A 20171-nucleotide genomic window follows, 5' to 3' on the forward strand; every position below is an offset into this window, starting at 1 on the left:
GTGTGTGGTGCCAAAAAGACTCTTGCAGTTTAACCCCAGCTGGCAACCGAGCCCCCTGCAGCTGTTCACTCTCTCCCCAAGCAGTGGGATGGGGGAGAGAATCAGAAGAGTAAAAGTGAGAAAACTTGTCAGTTGAGACAAAGACAGTTTGATAGGGAAAGCAAAAGGACACACAAGCAAAGCAACACAAGGAACTAATTCAGTGCTTGCCATGGGCAGGCAGGTGTTCAGCCACACTGATGGGAGCAGGGCCCCGTCACTTGTGACAGTTGTTTGGGAAGAAAATGCCATCATTCCAAATGTCCCCACCTTCCTTCTTCCCTCAGACTTACGTGCTGAGCATGACCCCATCTGGGGTGGGATATCCCTCTGCTTGGGGCCAGGCGTTCCAGCTGTGTCCCATCCCCAGGTTTTGTGTGCCCCCAGCCCACTTGCTGGTGGGGAGGAACAGAAAAGGCTTTGATGATGGTGCAAGAACTGCACAGCAGAAGAAAAAGCATCCCTGTATTGTTGACTGTGTTTCCAGCACAAATCCAAAGCATAGACCTGTGCCAGCTATTGTGAAAAAAAATTATCTGCACCCCAGCCAAAGCCAGCACAACAGGCAACTAAAGGTAGTCTAGCAGCAGGCAGTTGTGTTCCCAGGAGCCAAAACTGATATTTAGGCTAATAAAGCTCTTTCAAGGAATGTATACTCCAGTGATTAATGTATCATCTGCAGTAAAAGTTTGCTGGTTTCATCACAGGAGTAACATCAATCTGATGCAAGATTTGAGAGGGAAACAAGAATCTGAAGCACAGATATTGCTTTTCTCATTATGTAAATATGCAATTCCCTTCAAGTGGTAGGCTCTGTAGCAAGTGCATTAATAGTTTCTGAAGCCCATTTTCACCATTGAAAAGGGTTTTAGGAAATAGAGGATTTAAGAGTAAATGGCACCTACCTGTTCTATGGTCTTAACTCTTATTTTCAGCAATATCTAATATTATTTAACATTATAATATGTGATACCATCAAAGATCAGCAAACTAAAAATAGTTTTTACCGTCTGCACAGCTGTGTCAAGCCTTGTTTTATAATCTCACTATCTCATTGGTCAGTCTGCACTCAGTTGTCTTTTTGCCTTTTAACTCAAATAGGACAATCCTTGCTTGTATTCTTTCCTCAGCCAGACAAAAGGGATGTGTAAAAATTTTCAGATTTTATTTTCATTAGTTAAGTCAAGTTCCCTCATTTTTGTCCTTTAAAACAAGCTCATTCCAAAGTCTTACATGCTGAAATTAATTGCCCTTAATTTGCTCACCAACTTAGTTTTACTTTTAAAGGCAAAACATATATTATCTCTTTATAAGGGGCATTTATGAGTAGGGTAGAATTTGATTTCTTCAATTAATTTTCAACAGTACGTTTATTTCTTTGAAAGGAAGGGAAGTGATTTTTTCTATCTCTGATCACTTTCATGCCATCATTGCACATTATTGGATATGAATTTCTGTAGGCATTTATTGATATTTACATTTACTGAAACCTTCATACAATTTAGTGTGTTGCTTTTTATTTAAATTAGCAATAGTAAAGTTTATATGGAAAAAGTCCATGAGAAAACAGAAATCGTTAAGGTGAGACATTTTAAGCACTTACAGCTGGAACATATTTCTCTCTAATGCCTGAGTTGGAAAGAGGGCCTCCCATTTGATTAACTCACAGTAGATTTATGGAAATCCTTCTGTGAGAAACAGTAACAGGTTTGGCAAGACTTCAAACCAGCTGCTGGTTTTTTTTCAAATCTTTTTGAAAACCACCCATTGCAGTTTATTTCTTACAGCTCCTTTTTTTCTTTTATATATAGTTTTTCAAAATGTGAGGAGCATCTTTATCGAGGAGTTCTCAGGTGTTTGCATGGCAGTCCTTTGCAACACGGTGTTTGCTTTATGAAGTTTGCTTTATGAAGTTTGCTTTATGAAGCTTTATGTTTGCTTTATGAAGTTCGCAGACAGCCTCATTGGACAGTGGTTTCACCCAACGGCACTGTTAGTGTGGACAAAGATTGACCCTGGCCATTTACCAGGTTATTGTTAGTGCTTGGCCACTTAAAGGTCATATTGTTTTAAGCTTCTGCTAAGTGAATTGCACACCACATCTTTCCACCTTAACCTTCTGATACTGTTCTCTCACTGCTTTGTTTCCTCTGCCTTTAGGGGGCACACCCTTTTCCAATATCCTCACCAACTCTTCCGCTCCTCCGATTATTGAACTCCTCAGGATGTATAAATGTGGGGAAATACATGAGACAAGGTGTGTTTACACACAGCCCTGTCTAGTCAAAAGGATAAAATGCAGGCTGTTACAGATATTTGAAAAGAAACTTTAAAGCTGCTTGCCCTCTTCCCTGTAAAGTCCCCATCTGTTTTCAGAAAGGCTCCTTGTTACGCTGGGCCCCAATGCAAACATCTCTCTCTTAATTTTGGTGCTAGAAGTGGTTAAAGAGAGCAGATATTTGCTTTATAACCCTACCAGAGAGCTGGTTTGCTTTACCTGTCCCATCATCAGGTCCCTTCTAAGTGATTTCATTGGTGCAAAAGTTTTCTCCTTGACCATGAAGATATCTTTGATGGGAGCTAGCTTAGTGTCTGAAAGTGTTTAAAGGACAGCATCCACCACTGTACATGCTGTAACCCTGTATCTGCTGCAGCTTTTAGAACTTAAGTTCAGCTCAGGACAGCAAGGCAAAATAGCACATTCAGAAGTGAATTGTCAGTTTGGAAAAGGTATATGAAAAGAATACAGAACTTCACCACCCAGGACTAGAATGTTTTTATTTTTGCCTTAAATATGACCTCTCCTTCTTGCCAAGACAGATTTCTCATATAAGGAATAGGCTTGAAAAAGTCTACCGGAGCATGAGGTGTGAATTCTACTTTCTTTTGTAGGGAAGCTAGAGAATCACTGAGGCTGCAGGCATAGGTGAGGAGCAAAATGTGCCAGCAGACAGTAAAAAAATGATTAAATGGGTCTGAAATGAGAGGATTGAAAATATTGAGGGGAAATTGGATGTAAAGGTCTAATATGGACCAAAGCAGTATTTGTGGCTCTTGAGTGATGGGAATGCAGGACTTGGAGTGTTTGAGGAAGAGTGGGAAGTAGCTTGGATGCAGCAATAGCATTATGAGAAAAGGAAGGGCTGTGGCCAGGCAGAAGTGTCTGAAAGGCAGCCTTGAGCTGGTAGAAGGATTTGCAAACTTAGCCGTGTGTCAGGAGAGTTGTCCAACTGTTCACTTTATAGTGACAGTAAGGACCAAGCTCTCCTATGCCCAGATTTCTAGCTTGAATGAGATTTAGGACTTTAAGTCACTACAAATAGAGGTACTCTATGTAATGTTTATATTTATTGTAGTCTGTCTTGCCCTGGCTGTGCATTTACCTATCAAATTTTTATTTCTGAGCATTAAATTTCACTGAGGTCAATAGATATTTTTAAAGAATTGACAAATGTTGGTGTAAAATTATCAGTGCACAAAGCCTCTTGTGTAAGGACATGGTTACATTATCTTTGCCATTATGTGTGTTAACAGAGCATTCGATCTAGTGATGATACAAGTTTGAAAACAGTAAGAAAATTGCTGTACTTTTTACCACTGCTTGTTCCACCTGCACTGTGTTTACTCCTACATCTGTACATGGAACAGTGTGAGTAGTAATGGCCATATGAAAAAAAAATTGTGGGTAGTGTGAACAAAATTTTGAGATGGTATGATCAATGATGTTTTATTGGCATCCATTAGCATTCACATACATTACACTTTTGTTTAACATTAGGGTTTAATGTTATCAAGTTAATAAAACTTCTATGCCAAACTGTGGTATAATGCACAGACATGACTATGTTTGTTGGTTGAGAATGTATGTCATTGTTAGAGGAGCCTGTATTGCCTTTGTTTGAAATATTCCCCATTTAAGAAGCCCCCTCTAATTGGTGTTTGTCTGCCATAAAACTGCAGAAGTAAAAATACTTTCAAGTGCAAATCTATTTTTTATGCATGGATGTAAAAGTTATACATAATGCATTTTTAAACTTAAATTGATTTGCTGCTGTATTAAAAATGTATTACGCTCTTTGTTAGCAGTAGAAACTGCTCACTTGATGTAGAACATAGTTCTTATCAGTGAAGAGAATTCAAGCTGAAGTTTGGATTTCTGTCAGAATTTTCCCCTCTTGATTGGGCAAGTAAGGGTTGTAAATCATGCCACCTAGACCAGTACTGTATTATATAATATTTGGAAGTTGACAGTCAGTCCCCACCATCAAAGTTGTTCAGAAGTAGTAAGTAATTGCTTCACTAATTGAAATTACTTCTTGCTAGGCATGGAATATTTACAGTTTCTTTCTTTTTCTTCTTACTTGGATGTCACTGCCCTTCACTTATTTTCTGTTTGTTGCATACCTTGAACTCAATTAGCATTCTTTAGGGTCAGAAAATGCATTTTCCATCTTCCCAAGTTTTAATCTCCTTTGTATTCAGCTCCCTTATGTGATCTGGCCAATACATAAGATTTTTTTGTTCCTGGCCAACTGATGTGAAATCATTGCCAGTTAAGTTACTTTTGAGATATGTTTCTCTGTTAATATGAATTGTGTGAGGACTTGGGAGAGATTTCAAGAACATTTATTTGGAACATAATGGTATAATAATATGCATAGCATTGCTTTTGTAGTTTCTCTTCATCAACTGGGCCTCCTTCTCTTGTTGAATACACTTTATCAGCTGGAGAAATCTCCAAGCTTTTGATAACAAATTCCTGAGGGCCTCTAAAAATCCCTGTTCTTTATATGTTGTATTCTTTCAGAACTCCTTTATGTGGGGGCTGTTTGAATATATGCTGACTCATATTTAATTTCTCTCTGGTATGGTTTTTATCCTCTTAATGCATTTATCTTTAGGATCATTTTCATATTTTTTTTATACATCCACCTACCTTTTCACTGAATCACAAAACACCTCTTCAAGCTGGACTGGAGCTTATCCTATTGTTTTTCTTCTGTATTTTCCTTGCTTAGTTGAATGGCCCTTGGAGGTAAAAAAAAAAAAAAAAAAGCAATTTCAGGGCATATTGTGAAATTCTGCTGAAGGAAATGAACCAAAGTAGGAACATCACATGTGCAATTTTGTTCTGGATTTCCAAAACTGATCATCCTTTTCTCAGCATGATGCCCTGCCCTTTGAGATAAAACAGTAACTGGAAGCAAATAGTGGCAGGTAAAACTGAAAAAAAAACCAAGGAAGGTCTTATTTTCTCATGGAATGTACAACTTCATAAAATATTTCGTAACAGCGTGTGGACTCACGTTGACAAATATGAGCAAGTTTCAAGATTTGGTATTCAGCAGAGGATATTCACTCCATTGCTCTGCACATTCCCTAAGGCAGCAAAAAGAGGCAATGGCTACAAACTGAGAGGGACTGTGTTTGTGGAAGGAAACAGAAAATGCTTGTCATCACAAGTTGTCAGGGATATGTGGTATAACATACCTGCCAAAACATCTCTTTGCAGACTCCATGACGTTCCACAAACAATCATAATGCTTTTCTTTATTCACCATTCATTTTTGATCTCTGCAGCAGTAATCAAGTGGGAGAACAGTTAGGTTTTTCTTATGTGTACAGCAAATAATCTGAACTTGATTTGGATGTTGTGTAGTATAATCTCTTACTTTTGATTATCGTAATTCCACCATTGCATGCCTAGATCATTGAATAAGGTACTTGACATCTTTTTAAACTATTCCTGGGAAAAATTTCTATTGTGAGTTTTGCATTTGTTCAATTTCAGAATTAAGTAATTTAATCATATCAAAAAGATGATGTCATTATGAACAATTCATGTGCTGATTTTGGAAAAAAGTCTGACAGAGGTTTGGATTTTTGGTGAATGTGGATGGAAAATCACTTATGTGAAAGACTTGGGTCCTGCAAAATTCCAGTTTCTTTGTTGGAATGTAAGCAGGGAAACTTTAGGGCCGCACAAATGGAATATATTATCAGAAAGGAGAAAGCATCTAAGATGGATAGTGTTAAATGTTTGAGGCTATTTCTCCTCTTGTGGAACTCTTCCTTTCAATAAATCCAGCAAAGGCAGAGCCTCAGATTAGGTAATTGTTCAGAGCTGTTCTTCCTTTATGACAAGTACAAGCAATAGATTAGATACATTAGATACATATTTAAGGTTAGGTCTTCTAAATTCTGCTTTCTGGAGGAAATCAAGGATGAAGATAACAGGTTAATTTCTCATGTGCTCTATTAAGTAGAAGGTAGTGGAATAACACTGAAACTGTATGATACTTCTGCTTAGAAAACATTTTCTCTTCTCTCATCTTCTAACAAATCCACTAACCATATTTGAGCATTCCTCTTTGCTCACTCTTTGGTTCTGGTTTCCTTGTTTCTGAAGTTTTCTATCTCATTCTGCTCCAACTGTAACTTCACCTTGTTCTTCAGATAAAATGATAGAGATGGCTGAAGTTAATTTTTAGCTATTAACTCCTGCTGCTAATCCATTGTGAATAAGAAAAGGATGTAAATATAATGCATTTATGAGCTGTCAGTGCATTATACTCTCCTAGTTTCCTAAAATGTTCCCCACACAGCACCCTTCTTCCTTCTTTACATTAAGTATCTTTATTTGTCACCTTCAGACCCTTCAAAACCTTTGTCACCTTCAAACCCTTAGGATTTTCAGGTAATATTTTTGCCATGACTACTTGGTGTTGCTCCTGCCTCATCTTTTAATCCACTTATTTATTTTTTGTTGTGGTATAGATACTTTTGATTTAAATCACTTACACACATTTTTCATCATAATCTTTTCTATTTACCAGTGTTCATCCGTCATGGGGTTCTTGTGTTAGCTGAGTTTCTGAAAAACAAGGATGTATAATCCATGCCATTTTCTGAATTATAACTTCTAGATCTTCCTACAGTTGACCAGAGAAAGATAAGGATGCAGCTGAATTCCTTTTTGTGGTATTCACCATGAAAATGATATGGGTGTTCATTTCTGCTGTCCCTTGCCTTCTTGGTAATTCCCTATTTAACTCCCACAACGGATGTGATATTGTTTGTGCAATACCCATGTAATTCTCATTCATCCCTTGAGAAGCATTCGAGTTGCACTCTGCAATGTTCTTGTAGAAAACGTGCTGTCATGTATATTAACTGTGCCAGGGATGTAAAGCAAGACTTAGACTTAGACTGTCTCCTTGTAATTTATACATGCAAGCATTTAGAACTTCATTGCCCACGGTGTGCACATTGTGTATGCATTTCTACATATATTTTGAAGAAAGACCAAATAATATTAGATATATGCACCTGTAATATCTCCAGTCTCATTTCTAACTGAGTCTTAAACCTCCAGAACAACTTGAGCAGCCACAATTGGTGAGTAATGCAAGAAATTTTTTTTCCCTTAAGGGCAGTGCATATTGCTGTCACAACTTTTCCTCAAGTTTCTGTGTTGTGTATTACTTTTCTTAATGCCCTAATTCCATGTCATTATGTGAGATTATAAGTGTTTATTTTTTCCTATCTCTCATTTTCCAAACAAACCTAAATTTATTATTCATTTAAAAGTTTCCAATTGATAAAATGAATTGCAGTTCTTCTAGATTGTCTTATTATTGGGATGGTAGTACCTAACCAGGATGTTGGGGAAGGCATCTTTGCTCTAACTCACAATGTTTTTTGTTCAGATAAGGATCTTTTTCCGAATTGAGGTGCTCTTTTTTTTTCCTCAATTAGGAAGCTAATATGTAGTAATTCAGTTACAACTGCATATATTTTAATTGAATGTGTCTTCTAAAGGAGACATAATTTATTTAAGAATTGCCGTTTCTTCTTGGTCTGTATACTAGTATTGATTGGAGATTTTCTTGAAGTTCCATGATAGCAGTAGTGACAGTGCTTCACTTGAGACTTCAAACTTGATGTGATTTTAATGCCATAAGACCAGGGAAGGAAAGCAAAAATTAACATAAATGTTTCCAGTGTATTTTGCTAATGGACATACTATCGAAATTAAATACTTAAATTGTTAAGATACTGATTTCTTGAGAATCAAATCCAAGTAGAAAAAACAAAGCACTCAGTTGACTGTTTTTTGAAGAGGAATTTCTCTGTTTTGTGTGGGTCAGGAAAAACCAAACAGGACAATTTAACTTGTGCCTTGCTGGTGTGCTTTAGAGAGCATAAAGCCCAGTTGAATTTCCATGGTTCATTCAATCTTTGGTTTCCTTGCTGAGATTTCTACAAGCCAGTTACTGCAATTTGAAAAGGTTCACCTCAGTTGTGTGGGATTTTGTTTTAGTTAAGCTAATAAGAACTTTCAGTTCAGTCTTGGCTGAGACTAGTAGGTTGTCACGAAAGTAATTTTTATTTTCTTCTTCCTCTCTGCTTCAAATGACACATGTTCACTTTAGTGGTAAAAGAGGTATATTTACCAGATTAAGAAATTCTGAAAATAACTTTTGCTGTAAATGAATGTTTTATTTTGCATGCTTCTAAAAATATGAAACCTTTTGAGCAGCTACCTCATTTGTTTCTTCCATCCTCTGCATCATCTAGGAAAAACCATATATAATAAAGGAAAAGTAATCAGATAGGAGATGTTGGGGGTCATATACACAGGTATTTAAATATTTTAAATAAAAATCTAATATTGGTCTGGCATTAAAATTTTCTGGTTGGGCAGCATAATTTTTAACTGGGAAATATGATAGCAGTGGCTAAAATCTCTAGGCCTGGGTCAATAGGAATCTGTATTGCATTCTGTCAGGTATCAGTCATGATACTTGCAGGCTCCCAGCTATAGCATACTCTGCTCATATAATTTATAGAAGGTAGAGGGGGATTTTCTTCTGTTAGAGTTGTAGAATTTCATTATTCTTAATATCCAAATCAGATAAGTAACATGTATTTTTTTCAAAAATGTTAGTGAATTCAGCATATAACAAATGTGCCAGATTGGTAATATACTGAGAAAGAAGTGATCAACAAAGCAAGTTTAAAATGCCATGATAAAGCGTCATTTATTCCAGAAATTAGTCTGTGTCTTTGTCCTCTAGAGGTGTCTCAGAGAGTCAAATTAATGTCTTGCATGTACTGCTAACTGATTGTGTGGAAATTTTTTTAAGTTCACTTTTTCTTTATTCTTCTGTCTTTTTTACCCATCTTCCTCCATTGTAGCAAATTAGACGGCCGGATGAAAGCAAAGGAGTTGCTAGTAGAGTTGGATCCCTCAAAGTAAATATGTTTCTAACATTTATTTTGCAAGTTTTCTTCTATAGCCTACACTTTTCCTTTTGAAGGGGGAGGTGTGGGGAGGGAGGGAAGGGGCTTTTCCATTTCTCACCATCACATCATTTTTATTTCAGTATTCTTATTGCTGTTGGGTCACATTTTGTTTGTTTCTGTGCTACACATAGAACAACCAATTGAAGGCAGGCTGCCAGTTAGGTAGCTTTGGGTGTCTCTAGAAGTGAGAAATAGTAACAACCTTTTTTAAGTGCCTGTAATTTGGTGATCATGATTAAACCACTTCTCTGATCTGCCTGTTACATAGAGAAGTGATTTACTCATCTTCAAACTACTGCTTCCCATCTTGAAACATAATTAAACTTTTATAGTGTTCACACTTTTTGCATTTAATGCTGCAAAAGACCATTTCAAGAGAGTTGAATATTTCAAATAGATATATAGCCTTTAAATTAGAAAAAAAAATCAAAGTAGATGAAGATCAAATGAAAGATAGTCACAGGAGACTAATAAGAATGGAGCCACTGTTTTGCTGATAGTATCTTCTGCCTTTTAATGTTTGTATAAACATACAGAAATATTTAGATTGCTTAACAGAACAGGCAGATATCTAAACTAGTACCCACCATACACAGTGTTACACCCTGATGAATGATTTTGAACCAAGAGGCTGACCATATGCAGTCTAACCCATTTTGATCTCAAGTTGCCTCTATTTCAGTTATCCTGTTTTTCAATTTTTTCCTACTTTGTTTCCTTTTAGCACTTTCTCAACCACTAATTATTTATTTTTTTCTTCTGTATTCTCCTCGCCTTTCCTGTCTTCTTGGTTTATGATCTTTTGTTTTGGTTTTGTATGTAAGTGTATTGCATTTGTTCCAGGACAAGCCACCCTCTCTGTTCTCTAACACTGTTCTACAGCTGCTCTTTGTGAAAATGTTATTTCACTGAGCACAAAGAAGGGGAGGGAAAGGATTAATTATGCACCTCTTTCCGGTAATGCCTCCATTTAAATTGATCTTAGCAGAGAAAAAGAAGCCAGTTGCTCCTTGTTTATACAAGTTCTAGCTAGAGGCATCTGTAGCATTCCTCACTGTCTGTGAGGCTTTATCTTTTCATCTTGTGTTTTGGGAAGATGTTTTAATTGCAGTTAGATGAGAGGAGCCATGTAATGAATGAGGCTCTGTTTCAGAGGAAGACATTCAGGACCACTGAATTTACATGGATAAAAACACAGGACAGCCACAGTTTCTGTGCTGTTTTTGAAAATTCTGTTCATGATTGCAGTTACCATGCATTTTGAGGCATCAGTCATCACATACAGATCTAGATTCATAATGCATGCACTTATGCAGAAGATGTAACTTACTTAGATGGTGGGTTTCACCTGCTATTATGAAGACCTGCTGATAGCTCATTTAGGATTAATATTTCTTTATGTGATTTAATGCCATGACTTAAAATATATATATAGACAGAAAATCCTTCCTATAGAAAATGGGAAATCCTAACTGAGGATCCCAAATATGAAAATATTCATTTTACAGAAATAAATTAAAATATTATATTTTAATAAAATAAAATGTATTTTATTAAATAAAATATTTATATCCATTAAATAAAATATTATATCCATTAAAATTCTTTTTATGTAAATAAATTCTAGAACACAGCCTTACTAATAAATAAGCAAAAATAAAACCCTAATAATGTAGCAGAGAGTCAGTAGCTTTATAGTTCCCTTGATTTTTCTTTTTTTTTCCTGTAGTGAAAAATAGCCATGTTAAGCAAAGATACCTTGCTTTCAGATACCAAGTTGACTGAGCAGTTGTATGTCTGTGTTGTTCAAAGCACTTTGATATCTTGAAATGTTTTGGCAGAGGCAGTGAGAAATGCATTATGCTATGGTTTATTAAAAACAAAATAAAACAAAACACAAAAACAAAGAGCAAAAGCAAAATGAAGTAAAAACAACTGTGACAAGAGAGCAGGTTGCTTTTTCAATTCGTTTTCTGATGTTTGCATGTAGCTCCATGGAAAGCTGCAGGAGCTCAGAGATCACCCAGAAGGCAATGTCAAAGGATGCTCTCTCTGAGCAAATGTATGATTTCACTCGGTGATCTCATTTTTTAAAAAACCTCTACTGGCTGGTAACACCAGATCTGATTGGTTTGTCCTCTCATCCTCATCTTTTTCCTTTCTCCCTCTATTTCTTCCTTTGTGTTTTCTTTCTTTTCTAGCTGGGGTTTCATTTTAATGTACATGAGAAACCTGACCTGATTGACAGAGTTTGTTGTAAAGAATATGCTACTGCATTTTGCTAATCAAACTGCTTGACTTTACAGAAACTAAAAAAAAAAAAAAATCCCTTTCCAAAATCGAAGTTGCATATCTAAAAGTTTCCTGAATATTAAACTTAGCAAGGAATAAAACAGATAGTATTTTTATTCTTTAAAAGGCTTTCTGTCAGTGTTAGTCTTACCTGAACCAAAAACTGTGGCTGATACAAGGTAACCCAAAAGCATATAGGTTCACATGTACCTCTGTCTTTGCCATTAATCTTTTTGGGTCCCTGTTTTACCTTACAAAATAGGTCAATATTTGGTTGAATGACAGCTATGCAAATTTTGTTGCTTGTTTTTTTTAACAGAATAATGCAAAAAATACAGCAGCACGTTTCTTCTGTGTCACATTTGTTCTTTAATGAAAAAAGTTGTAAAAAAAAGCATTAGGATCTAGTATATCAGTCATGACACCCTATAAAAGTCACAAGGTTTTCCCAGAAATATCTAATAAAGAAAGTCAAATCCAATATAACAACGCAGCAGTACCTCTTTTTTAGTAGTTCACCTCATAAATTAAGAATAGCTTTTCAGCAGTTCTATATAGAAGTGTCTTTAAGCCATGTATTTTGCATAAAATGACAATTAGGAGAAAGTTTGTAGCAGAGTAAATGTGAAAGATAGTAACACTTTATCCCTTTGCACATCCGTCCACTGAAGGGTCTCTCAGTAATTTCTTTGGATTCATGTCCTCTGTGTCTTCCATACACTATGATTGTTGTCATCCTCAGAACTATCACTCTAATGCATAATCCAGTAAGGTTATACAATGCAAGATAATTTTTGTAATGAATTTTTTTTTATAATTTTTGCCCCTTTTGGATGCTTTTGCATATACAGCTTTGTATCTGGCATACAGTTGATTACAGCTTATTGTCAAGTAGAAATTCTTGAGTTTATAATCTTTTGCAGGTCAAATACAAGGAAATTGAGCTGCTAATGTTTTGCAGTTTCCTGTAAAATAAAATTAATTAAAGGATATCTTTATCCTTTATCTGATATCTTTATCCTGTCAAATCTTTTAGGAATCAAGTTTTAGGGGGAAACTGTCATATTTTAGACTTGTTGATAACTCACAATCAAGACAAAGCAAGTTATTTTAAACTACTTTTTGTTAAATTCCTGATTTAGTACTTAAAAATAAATGTAAAGCCAGAAAAAAAAAATGCCATGAAACATGGCACTACAAAAAATATGCTCTAATTATACATTATTTCACAGAATGTCACATGGGGAAAGATTTCAAACTAAAAGCTGTGACTGCATTAGCCATGGCAGCATGACAACATGAGTTGTCATGAAATTGTCCTGTTCCTCTGTGCCACTTCATCTGTTATTTCATTACCATATATCCTCCATGATGGAAGTCAGTCAATTAGTAAAGAATGTAAGTAAGTAAATAAAGAAATATTCCATGTATTCTGCATGTGCCTCTAAGTTTCCTAAAACAAGCAGAACACATTGCTAAAATTTGCTGCTTTGTCACTGCTCCTCTGATTCATGCAGGAATAATGGATGTTTTAGATAAGAGCGTTTTAAAAGACAATATACAAATGACTGATCAAAGAGAAGAAATAGTGAACAATTGGAGAAAATAAAAAAGAGGGATCAGTTAATAGTTAATTTTTAAAATAATTTTCATTTTTTCCATACTGCTTTTGGAAAGGGTTTTAGATGTAGGTTTTTGATATTTCTACAACGTGGCAAAAGTATTGAATGGTATGGGAGGGGGAGCATGAAGTATCTGATGGCCAGCCCCAGAAGTGAAAACAAAATGCTATTGCAAAATACCATTAAGGTGGAACCTTTATTTCAGAATGAATTGCAAAGACGTTCTTTCCAGATTGAGTTCAAAGGCCATTGGAAATTTGTGGAGTATAGTTCCAAAGCTTCTGATCATTGTTGCTCCTGTGTATCTAGTTGCTGATGTGTAAAAACTCCATGCTGTGATGATTCTTGCTAATCGTGCATTCTTTGGATCCTCACCTGCAAAACTGAGGCTAGTGTTTTTTTCCATGCTGTTGAAAGACAAACCATGGGAACAATGGCTGGACTTTATTTGTGAAAATCTTGATTAGAGCCTCATCCAAAAGTCTTAGGTGAATAGCTGCACCCCTGTTCTGAGCAAAAGCACACCTTACCTTTCTTAGAGAGATTTTAAAGCTGTATTTCTAGAAAGATTTTTTGCTGTGTCAGAAGATCTTTCTTTTTTCTTGTTTTTCTCTAATTATGAAACAGACTGTTAAGAATAACAGTTGATTTCTTAAAACTGTGTTTTTCAGTCTTGCTGTTTGTTGAAGGAATTTTCTATTTTTGTCTTAATCCTTCTGCAACTCATCTCAGTTTAAGAAAACATTTTATCAGTTGAGGAATATTCTGAGTGTGTGGGATTCAAATTTCCTTAGCAATGTTATCTAGAAGAGCAAATGAAATACAGAATGCCAGAAAGGAGCAAAAATATTTTTGGAGTATTAAAATTTTTTGAGGAAGAAAAAAAGTTGTATATTTAATGGAGACACAAATTAGCATAGACCAATGTGACTGTAGAAATTTCCTGGAAATGATATTTTCTATTTCAATGAAAAAATATGAAATACACATTTGAAACTGAAAAATATTCTTGAGAAACTTCTATGAATACTGTGTCCTCTGCTCAGTCCATCATAAACCTAAGTCAGCAAGTGGTCACTAATAACCTGTGTGAAAATCCTTGCTGGATTCATCTTTACCACACTGTAAATGTAACCAAACTGCTGTACAGAACCATTTTTTTTTTTACATTTTGTTTATTAGGCTGCTTTTACTCCTACTTCAGACAGTGAAACAGGAAATATTTCACCTAAAGAAGGGATTTTTCCATAAATTACTGGCGAGTCTTTTTTTAATACTCGAGTTATGTCTGAGTGATTAATAGTTTGGAATAATGGGTATCATGCATAGACAAAAGGTGTCTTAAGCAATCAAAGAAACTATAGGTCACCAATTAACTTGTGTTAACTTGCACTGAAAGCTCTTGACAGTGGACAGGGTCCCACAAGAACCACACACATGGCATTGCTTAGGGGCCTGATCTGCAGGTTTCTACTGACCTATATCTGGCCATTAGTCATTGAACTTTGTGAGTTATTCTGGTTTTTAGAGCAGTGAGATGGAAGAAAAACCTCCTTGTCAAAATGCTGGTTCTTGGTATGTCAACACATATTCACAGCCTCTTATGGGTTTTCACCCATAAGATTGTGTCCTTTGTAGAGTTAGAATAAGACTAATACTTTTAAATGAAACAGATCAGTAAAGTTTTGTCCTAGAATACCTTATTGTCCTAAATATAGTGTTGTCAGATATCTAGAGGACCAAGAATTTATATTTGTCTTCAGATTCATCTTTAGTTTTAATTATTTTCAAATAGAGTGCTTTTTTTTTCCCCCTTTTAAAGAAGCTTCCACCTTAAAAGGCATAAATTTGAAGTTTCTGAAATAGCTGGTCATGGAAACTTTATGAACCCCCTGCCACTATCTCAGTGCTGGAACCACCTATACAGAAAACCTTCTGAGACCCTTACTGTGCCACCATTTCTTTTTTAACAATGTTTTCTTTTCCCCACTGCACAACCAGGCTCGACTCCCTTCGTGCTCATCCACCTATAGTGTTTCTGAGGTATACTTTGCACGTGTTCTCTCACACAGTCGACCTGCTCACCCATCACACTTTTTTGATTTTATTTACTTTTTTCTTTTTTTTTTTTGCATTGCACTGTGCACAAGTGGGGAAAAATCAGCTGGGGGGGCAGATTTTGCATGATCAATCTGCAACCATGTTCAGCGTGGTTTTAAAATCACTGTACCAGTCTGAGACCACCATGATGTATAGTCCAGTAGCTAGGCAACTACCACATAGCATATGAGCATAAATGATTTTATAAAAACATACTTAGTTATCGCTTGCATTAAGTAAAAACAACAAATTTACAGATGCCAAGGCTGTAAAATGCTTCACTTTTTAGTCTGACCCATTTTCGGACAGTGAGACTGGAAGGACTCTAAAGATGGCCATCAGGTTATGATTGCTAATTACCTGAATAGATATAGGTGGGTTTATGATACCAGAAATTCATTATTAATTTCCAATGCTCTGACTCGAGTCGCTACCTGACAAAATGCATGTACCATTTTAAATACTTTTGTATCAACTTCATGATGTTCTTCTACAATGAAGTATAGTACCATCTTAACAAGAATCAAAAATGAAAATGCTTTCAGTTGTAATTAGAATGGGAAAGAAAGAAGAAATACCTTAAGATAAACTAGAATTCACGACATCATGGGATAAAACAAAGTTTATAAAATACTGTAAAATTAATTCCATTGCCTGCTGTTTAAAGATTAGGTTTCAGCATATTATTATAGTTGATAAATAGATGAGTCTCAAAAAGATGGACTTAAGGTTTCCTGCTATGCTGAATCAGTCTTGAACACGTATAGTTATTTATTCTGTATTTTAAAAGAATCCTTTAAAGGTGAGAAGATCCTATAAGAAATTAACAGTTTGCTCTACCTCACACTGTGGGCCAGGTTCTAGACCTGATCTGGATGTTATATTCATGAGCAATATAAAAAATGCAAACATAAAGAGCTCACCTACTCAATCACTTTGTCCCTGAGCAGGAAGATCTCTACCTTGCTGATTGTGTGTGTAATTTGTTCTCAAAAGCTTCAGCTTCTCAAGTAATCATTCCTTGCACTTCCTTATCCTTAGTACTAAAAGGTTTTTATAGTTTCAGTCTATGAATAGGCAAAAGATGTAATAGAACAGTTCTTAAAAAAGAAAGATGGTTACCAGTTTTTCTGTCAGATCTGTCTGGCTCTACTGGGAGACAAGTAGTTTTAAAAATAATCAGGTACATGTTCTTAAAAGCACCTAATATGTATTCTGCAGTTCATTGTTCCTCACCACTGCATTATATGAAAGCCTTACTGTTTTTATCATGATTATCATCAGAACACCAATATGGAACAAATAAGTTATATTAGACTCATGTGCATACAAAGCCACTTTTTTCTAAGCTAACACCAGAACAAACAATTAAGTTTAGTACTTATGGGTGCAAGATAGAAGCCATCCTCACTCCGTTCTTCTGATTTTTCTAAATGAAATTAAGAAAAGGGAGTGGATCAGCAGGCATTTCATAGTTCGTGTCAGCAAAAGTGATGAACATGCTCTTACACATGATGAAGTCAATAAGTCACTTTGTCCTGAGGTGACTTTATGATGCTGAATTGTATCCCCATTCATCTGTTTAGCCCAAAAGTAAGTGTTGCACCTTTGAGGCTGGTTCCTACAGTGAAGTGAGGGGGAGAAGAAGAGTGCAGTTTTTTCTCCCAAAAGGATGAGGGGAAGGGCCGCTGAATTTTGCCCTTTAGGAGACATCCCTTTGGACATTCCTTTCCAAATTTGTCCCAAACCAGGACACACTTCTAGGGAAGTTAGAGTCTTCTTGCTTTGCCTGGAGCTTCAGCCATTTGTCCATCACTTTATGGAGGGATCACTGTCTGCAGAAGTACAAACCGGCATATTGCAGCTGCTGACTGGTCAGCACCTATGGATCTCCTGCTTGATCAGATGCCAAAAACTTTTTTTGCCTTCTCCAAAACTATCACTGCCTTGCAATTTGTGCTCAAGAATCTGCTATCTGGACTATCAAAGTGGCACTGCAAGACTGTGCAAGCAGTTTATCCTTTAGACTCTGTCCGAAGGCAAGATCTTCATATCTAAACTACAAATGGCCTGGCTGTCTGCTGAACCAGATTTTGTGATGCAGTAGCTGATCGGAATTTCATGCTCACAAAACACACAGTACAAGATATAAAAAGCACAAGGTATAAAAAATATGGATACATTATTCTCTGATGGCAGACTTACCACCCTGTGTGTTTTTCAGCAGAACATGCAAACCCCTAACCAGAGCCAAAGCTATAAAGCAATTGAAACTAAAGATGTCTGTGGAAGTTGTAATTATTTGAAGAGGCAGGAAGGGTTTGGAGGTTCTCTGGGGTCCATAAAGGATTTGTAGTCTAGTTTCTATCTTTAAGAGGCTCTTCATTCAAAAATACAGCTTCATATCAGGATGCATGTCAAACAATGTTCAACATCATCCTCTATTATTTTAGAAAATGGGAAAGGATACTATGAGTAAACATCTTGAGTTCTAAATTATGAGATAGAAAATCTCCCGAATTGAAGTATTGTTAAATCAACTCCTGAAGCCTGTCAGTAATTTCGATCATGGGAAGAAAATTATTAATGGTGTATTACATAATGTCTCATAACCTGGGGGAAAAAAGAACCACACTTCTGATAGGATCTCAATGGGTTTTTTGTGTCCACACTTATTTCTGTGGTTCTTATTCCAAAGAAATATTTTTCTTAATTTAATTCTTAAAGCACCAAGTTAAGAGCTTTCTAATTTTCTGCATCTGAGTCATCATCAGATAGCTTTGGACCTTCAGAGGATACCTGGAACAAAATGGCAAGAGAAATGGAATCAGTGCTGAGATTTCAGGTGAACCTGCCTTCTGACAAAGGTACAATGAAAGATGAAAGAGATAATCTCATATAAATGATTTCTGAAATCTCATTTCAGGAAATAGATGTATTAGATTAATTATAAAATTTCGTCACGATTTTAATTGTTGAGAAAAGGTCTGGAATTGGTTTAACTGGCACTTGTAGAGCTCAGATTGTAAAAAAGGAAAGTCAATCTACTATCAATGATTTCCTGTCACATAGAAGGTCTTTGAATGAAGAAATAAAAGATCTTCCAGCAGAAGCCAAACAGGACCTGTGTATTCTGCATTGTGAAGTATTTGATGTAGAATTTGCTGCCTGTTTTGTTCATAGAAAACATCCTTGTTGAGGCTATTTTGCATCTCAGAGTCCAATAATTAGAAAAAGCTTCTTTTCATCTGTTCTTTTTTATAGTCACCAGTAGCATAAGTGGAACTCCAAATGTGGTCAGCTGATGCCTATTTGAGAGGAATGGGCAGGAAGATTTTAGAAACTCCTACTTACTTTTATGTACAGAGAGGTTTGTAGAGTTGCAGACATTATGGTATAGGAGTATGATACACACTCTTAGCCCCAGTCACCCCCTTTACAATTCCACGTGTCTGTAATGACATCTTGGTTTTGGTACAATTCAGTGAAATTGAAGTGAGTTTTTTAAAAAGAGGTTTCCTTCTGTCAAGAGAAGTAAGGCTTTAATTCTGTAAAATGGTATGATGATAAAATATAAGTTTATATTCTCTTTAAATTTCACAGTGTGTGATGAAATTTTTCATCCTTGATGTAAACCAGTTAGCTTCATGCCTGTAATTTTTGTGGATGTTAGCAGGACTACTGAAATGGTTTATCTAAGAGTTAAATTATTAATTAGGACTTATGATGACTTAACAGATGCACAGTATGGTACGTGTAGTATAGACATGTAATTTACTTATTATTCAGTTGTCACAAAACATAGTTTATTTTTAAATAGTAGTAGTTCACTTACGATATTAAATCAAATCAGCTTCACTTAAATTTTTAGAACTACTCTGACATCAGCATGAATCTCAACAATATTCACAATGTAAATTGGACAGATTATTCAATAAAGGCCCATAGTCTCCTTATTTAAAAAATTACGTTTAGTTAGTGTCATGCAGTGGCACCATTTTTTATTCTCATTTGTATCTCAAACTCTCTATTAGCAGCATCAGTTTCTCTCTCCCTCTCTCTCCCTGTCCTCTGGCTTCTGCATGCGCTGTGTGTTTGGCTGAAAGCGTAATGAAGGAAACCTCTTGATCTGCTTGTTGGAAGGATAGTGGCAACAAAATGTTTATTGCAGTGCTGCTCCCTTCTTTCCAAATAATAAAGTCTTTCAAAGAGGAAGGCACTCAGGTCCATAGCTTCTCGTGTGTTTTGTTTAGCCTCATTGAGTGCTTAGAACATGCTGTCTTTTATTGTGAAAGATCTGCAAAATACTGTGTTAGTTCTCTCTCCCTCAAAGAATATTATTTCTATAAAGATAGGTTTGAAAAATGTATTGGCTGCATACTGATTGAGGGGATTTAATTGTATAATTATCATTGTTAATTACACAGCAGGGACCTGTATTATCTCATAGAGGGTCACCAATACAGGCAATTAAGGAGCAGTATTCAGAGAACAAGAGGAAATACTATTTTCTGCAATAGGTAGTTGACTCCAGAAGACCATTCTGAGACCGCATGAAGATCTTTAAGTGCTATAAATTAAAGTATTTTATACAGTGTACATTGCAAAGTGTTGTAAATAACTGAATCTTGTTTTTCAGAATTAAAGCCAGATAAGGAATTGGTTCTCCTTCTGCTTAGACTACTTTGACTAGAAGGCAGTGCTGATTGACCAGGAGGTCATTTAGGAGGAGATGTTTACCACCAGCAAAGAACCTGAATTCAGTTTTAGGTATAGGATGCTAAGTTCCCTGTTGATATCTGTTGTAAA

The 20171-nt window shown here is 35.9% G+C and overlaps 1 protein-coding gene across 15 annotated transcripts in view; it reads left to right on the plus strand.

Annotated features, from left to right (window-relative positions):
- GPHN (gephyrin) overlaps positions 1 to 20171 on the plus strand; it is a 261241-nt gene that overhangs the window by 181315 nt on the left and 59755 nt on the right. For 7 of the 15 annotated variants that reach the window (XM_058027375.1, XM_058027378.1, XM_058027377.1 and 4 more), the window contains 2 exons: positions 9241 to 9297; positions 15264 to 15305. The exons of 5 other annotated variants lie outside the window; for them this stretch is intronic. In XM_058027375.1, coding sequence (XP_057883358.1) covers positions 9241 to 9297; positions 15264 to 15305 — 99 coding nt within the window. The remainder of the gene's footprint in view (positions 1 to 9240; positions 9298 to 15263; positions 15306 to 20171) is intronic. 3 more of the 15 variants (XM_058027380.1, XM_058027385.1, XM_058027386.1) reach the window with 1 other exon arrangement.

The sequence above is a fragment of the Melospiza georgiana genome, chromosome 6, assembly GCF_028018845.1.
Source record: "Melospiza georgiana isolate bMelGeo1 chromosome 6, bMelGeo1.pri, whole genome shotgun sequence".
Lineage (NCBI taxonomy): Eukaryota > Metazoa > Chordata > Aves > Passeriformes > Passerellidae > Melospiza > Melospiza georgiana.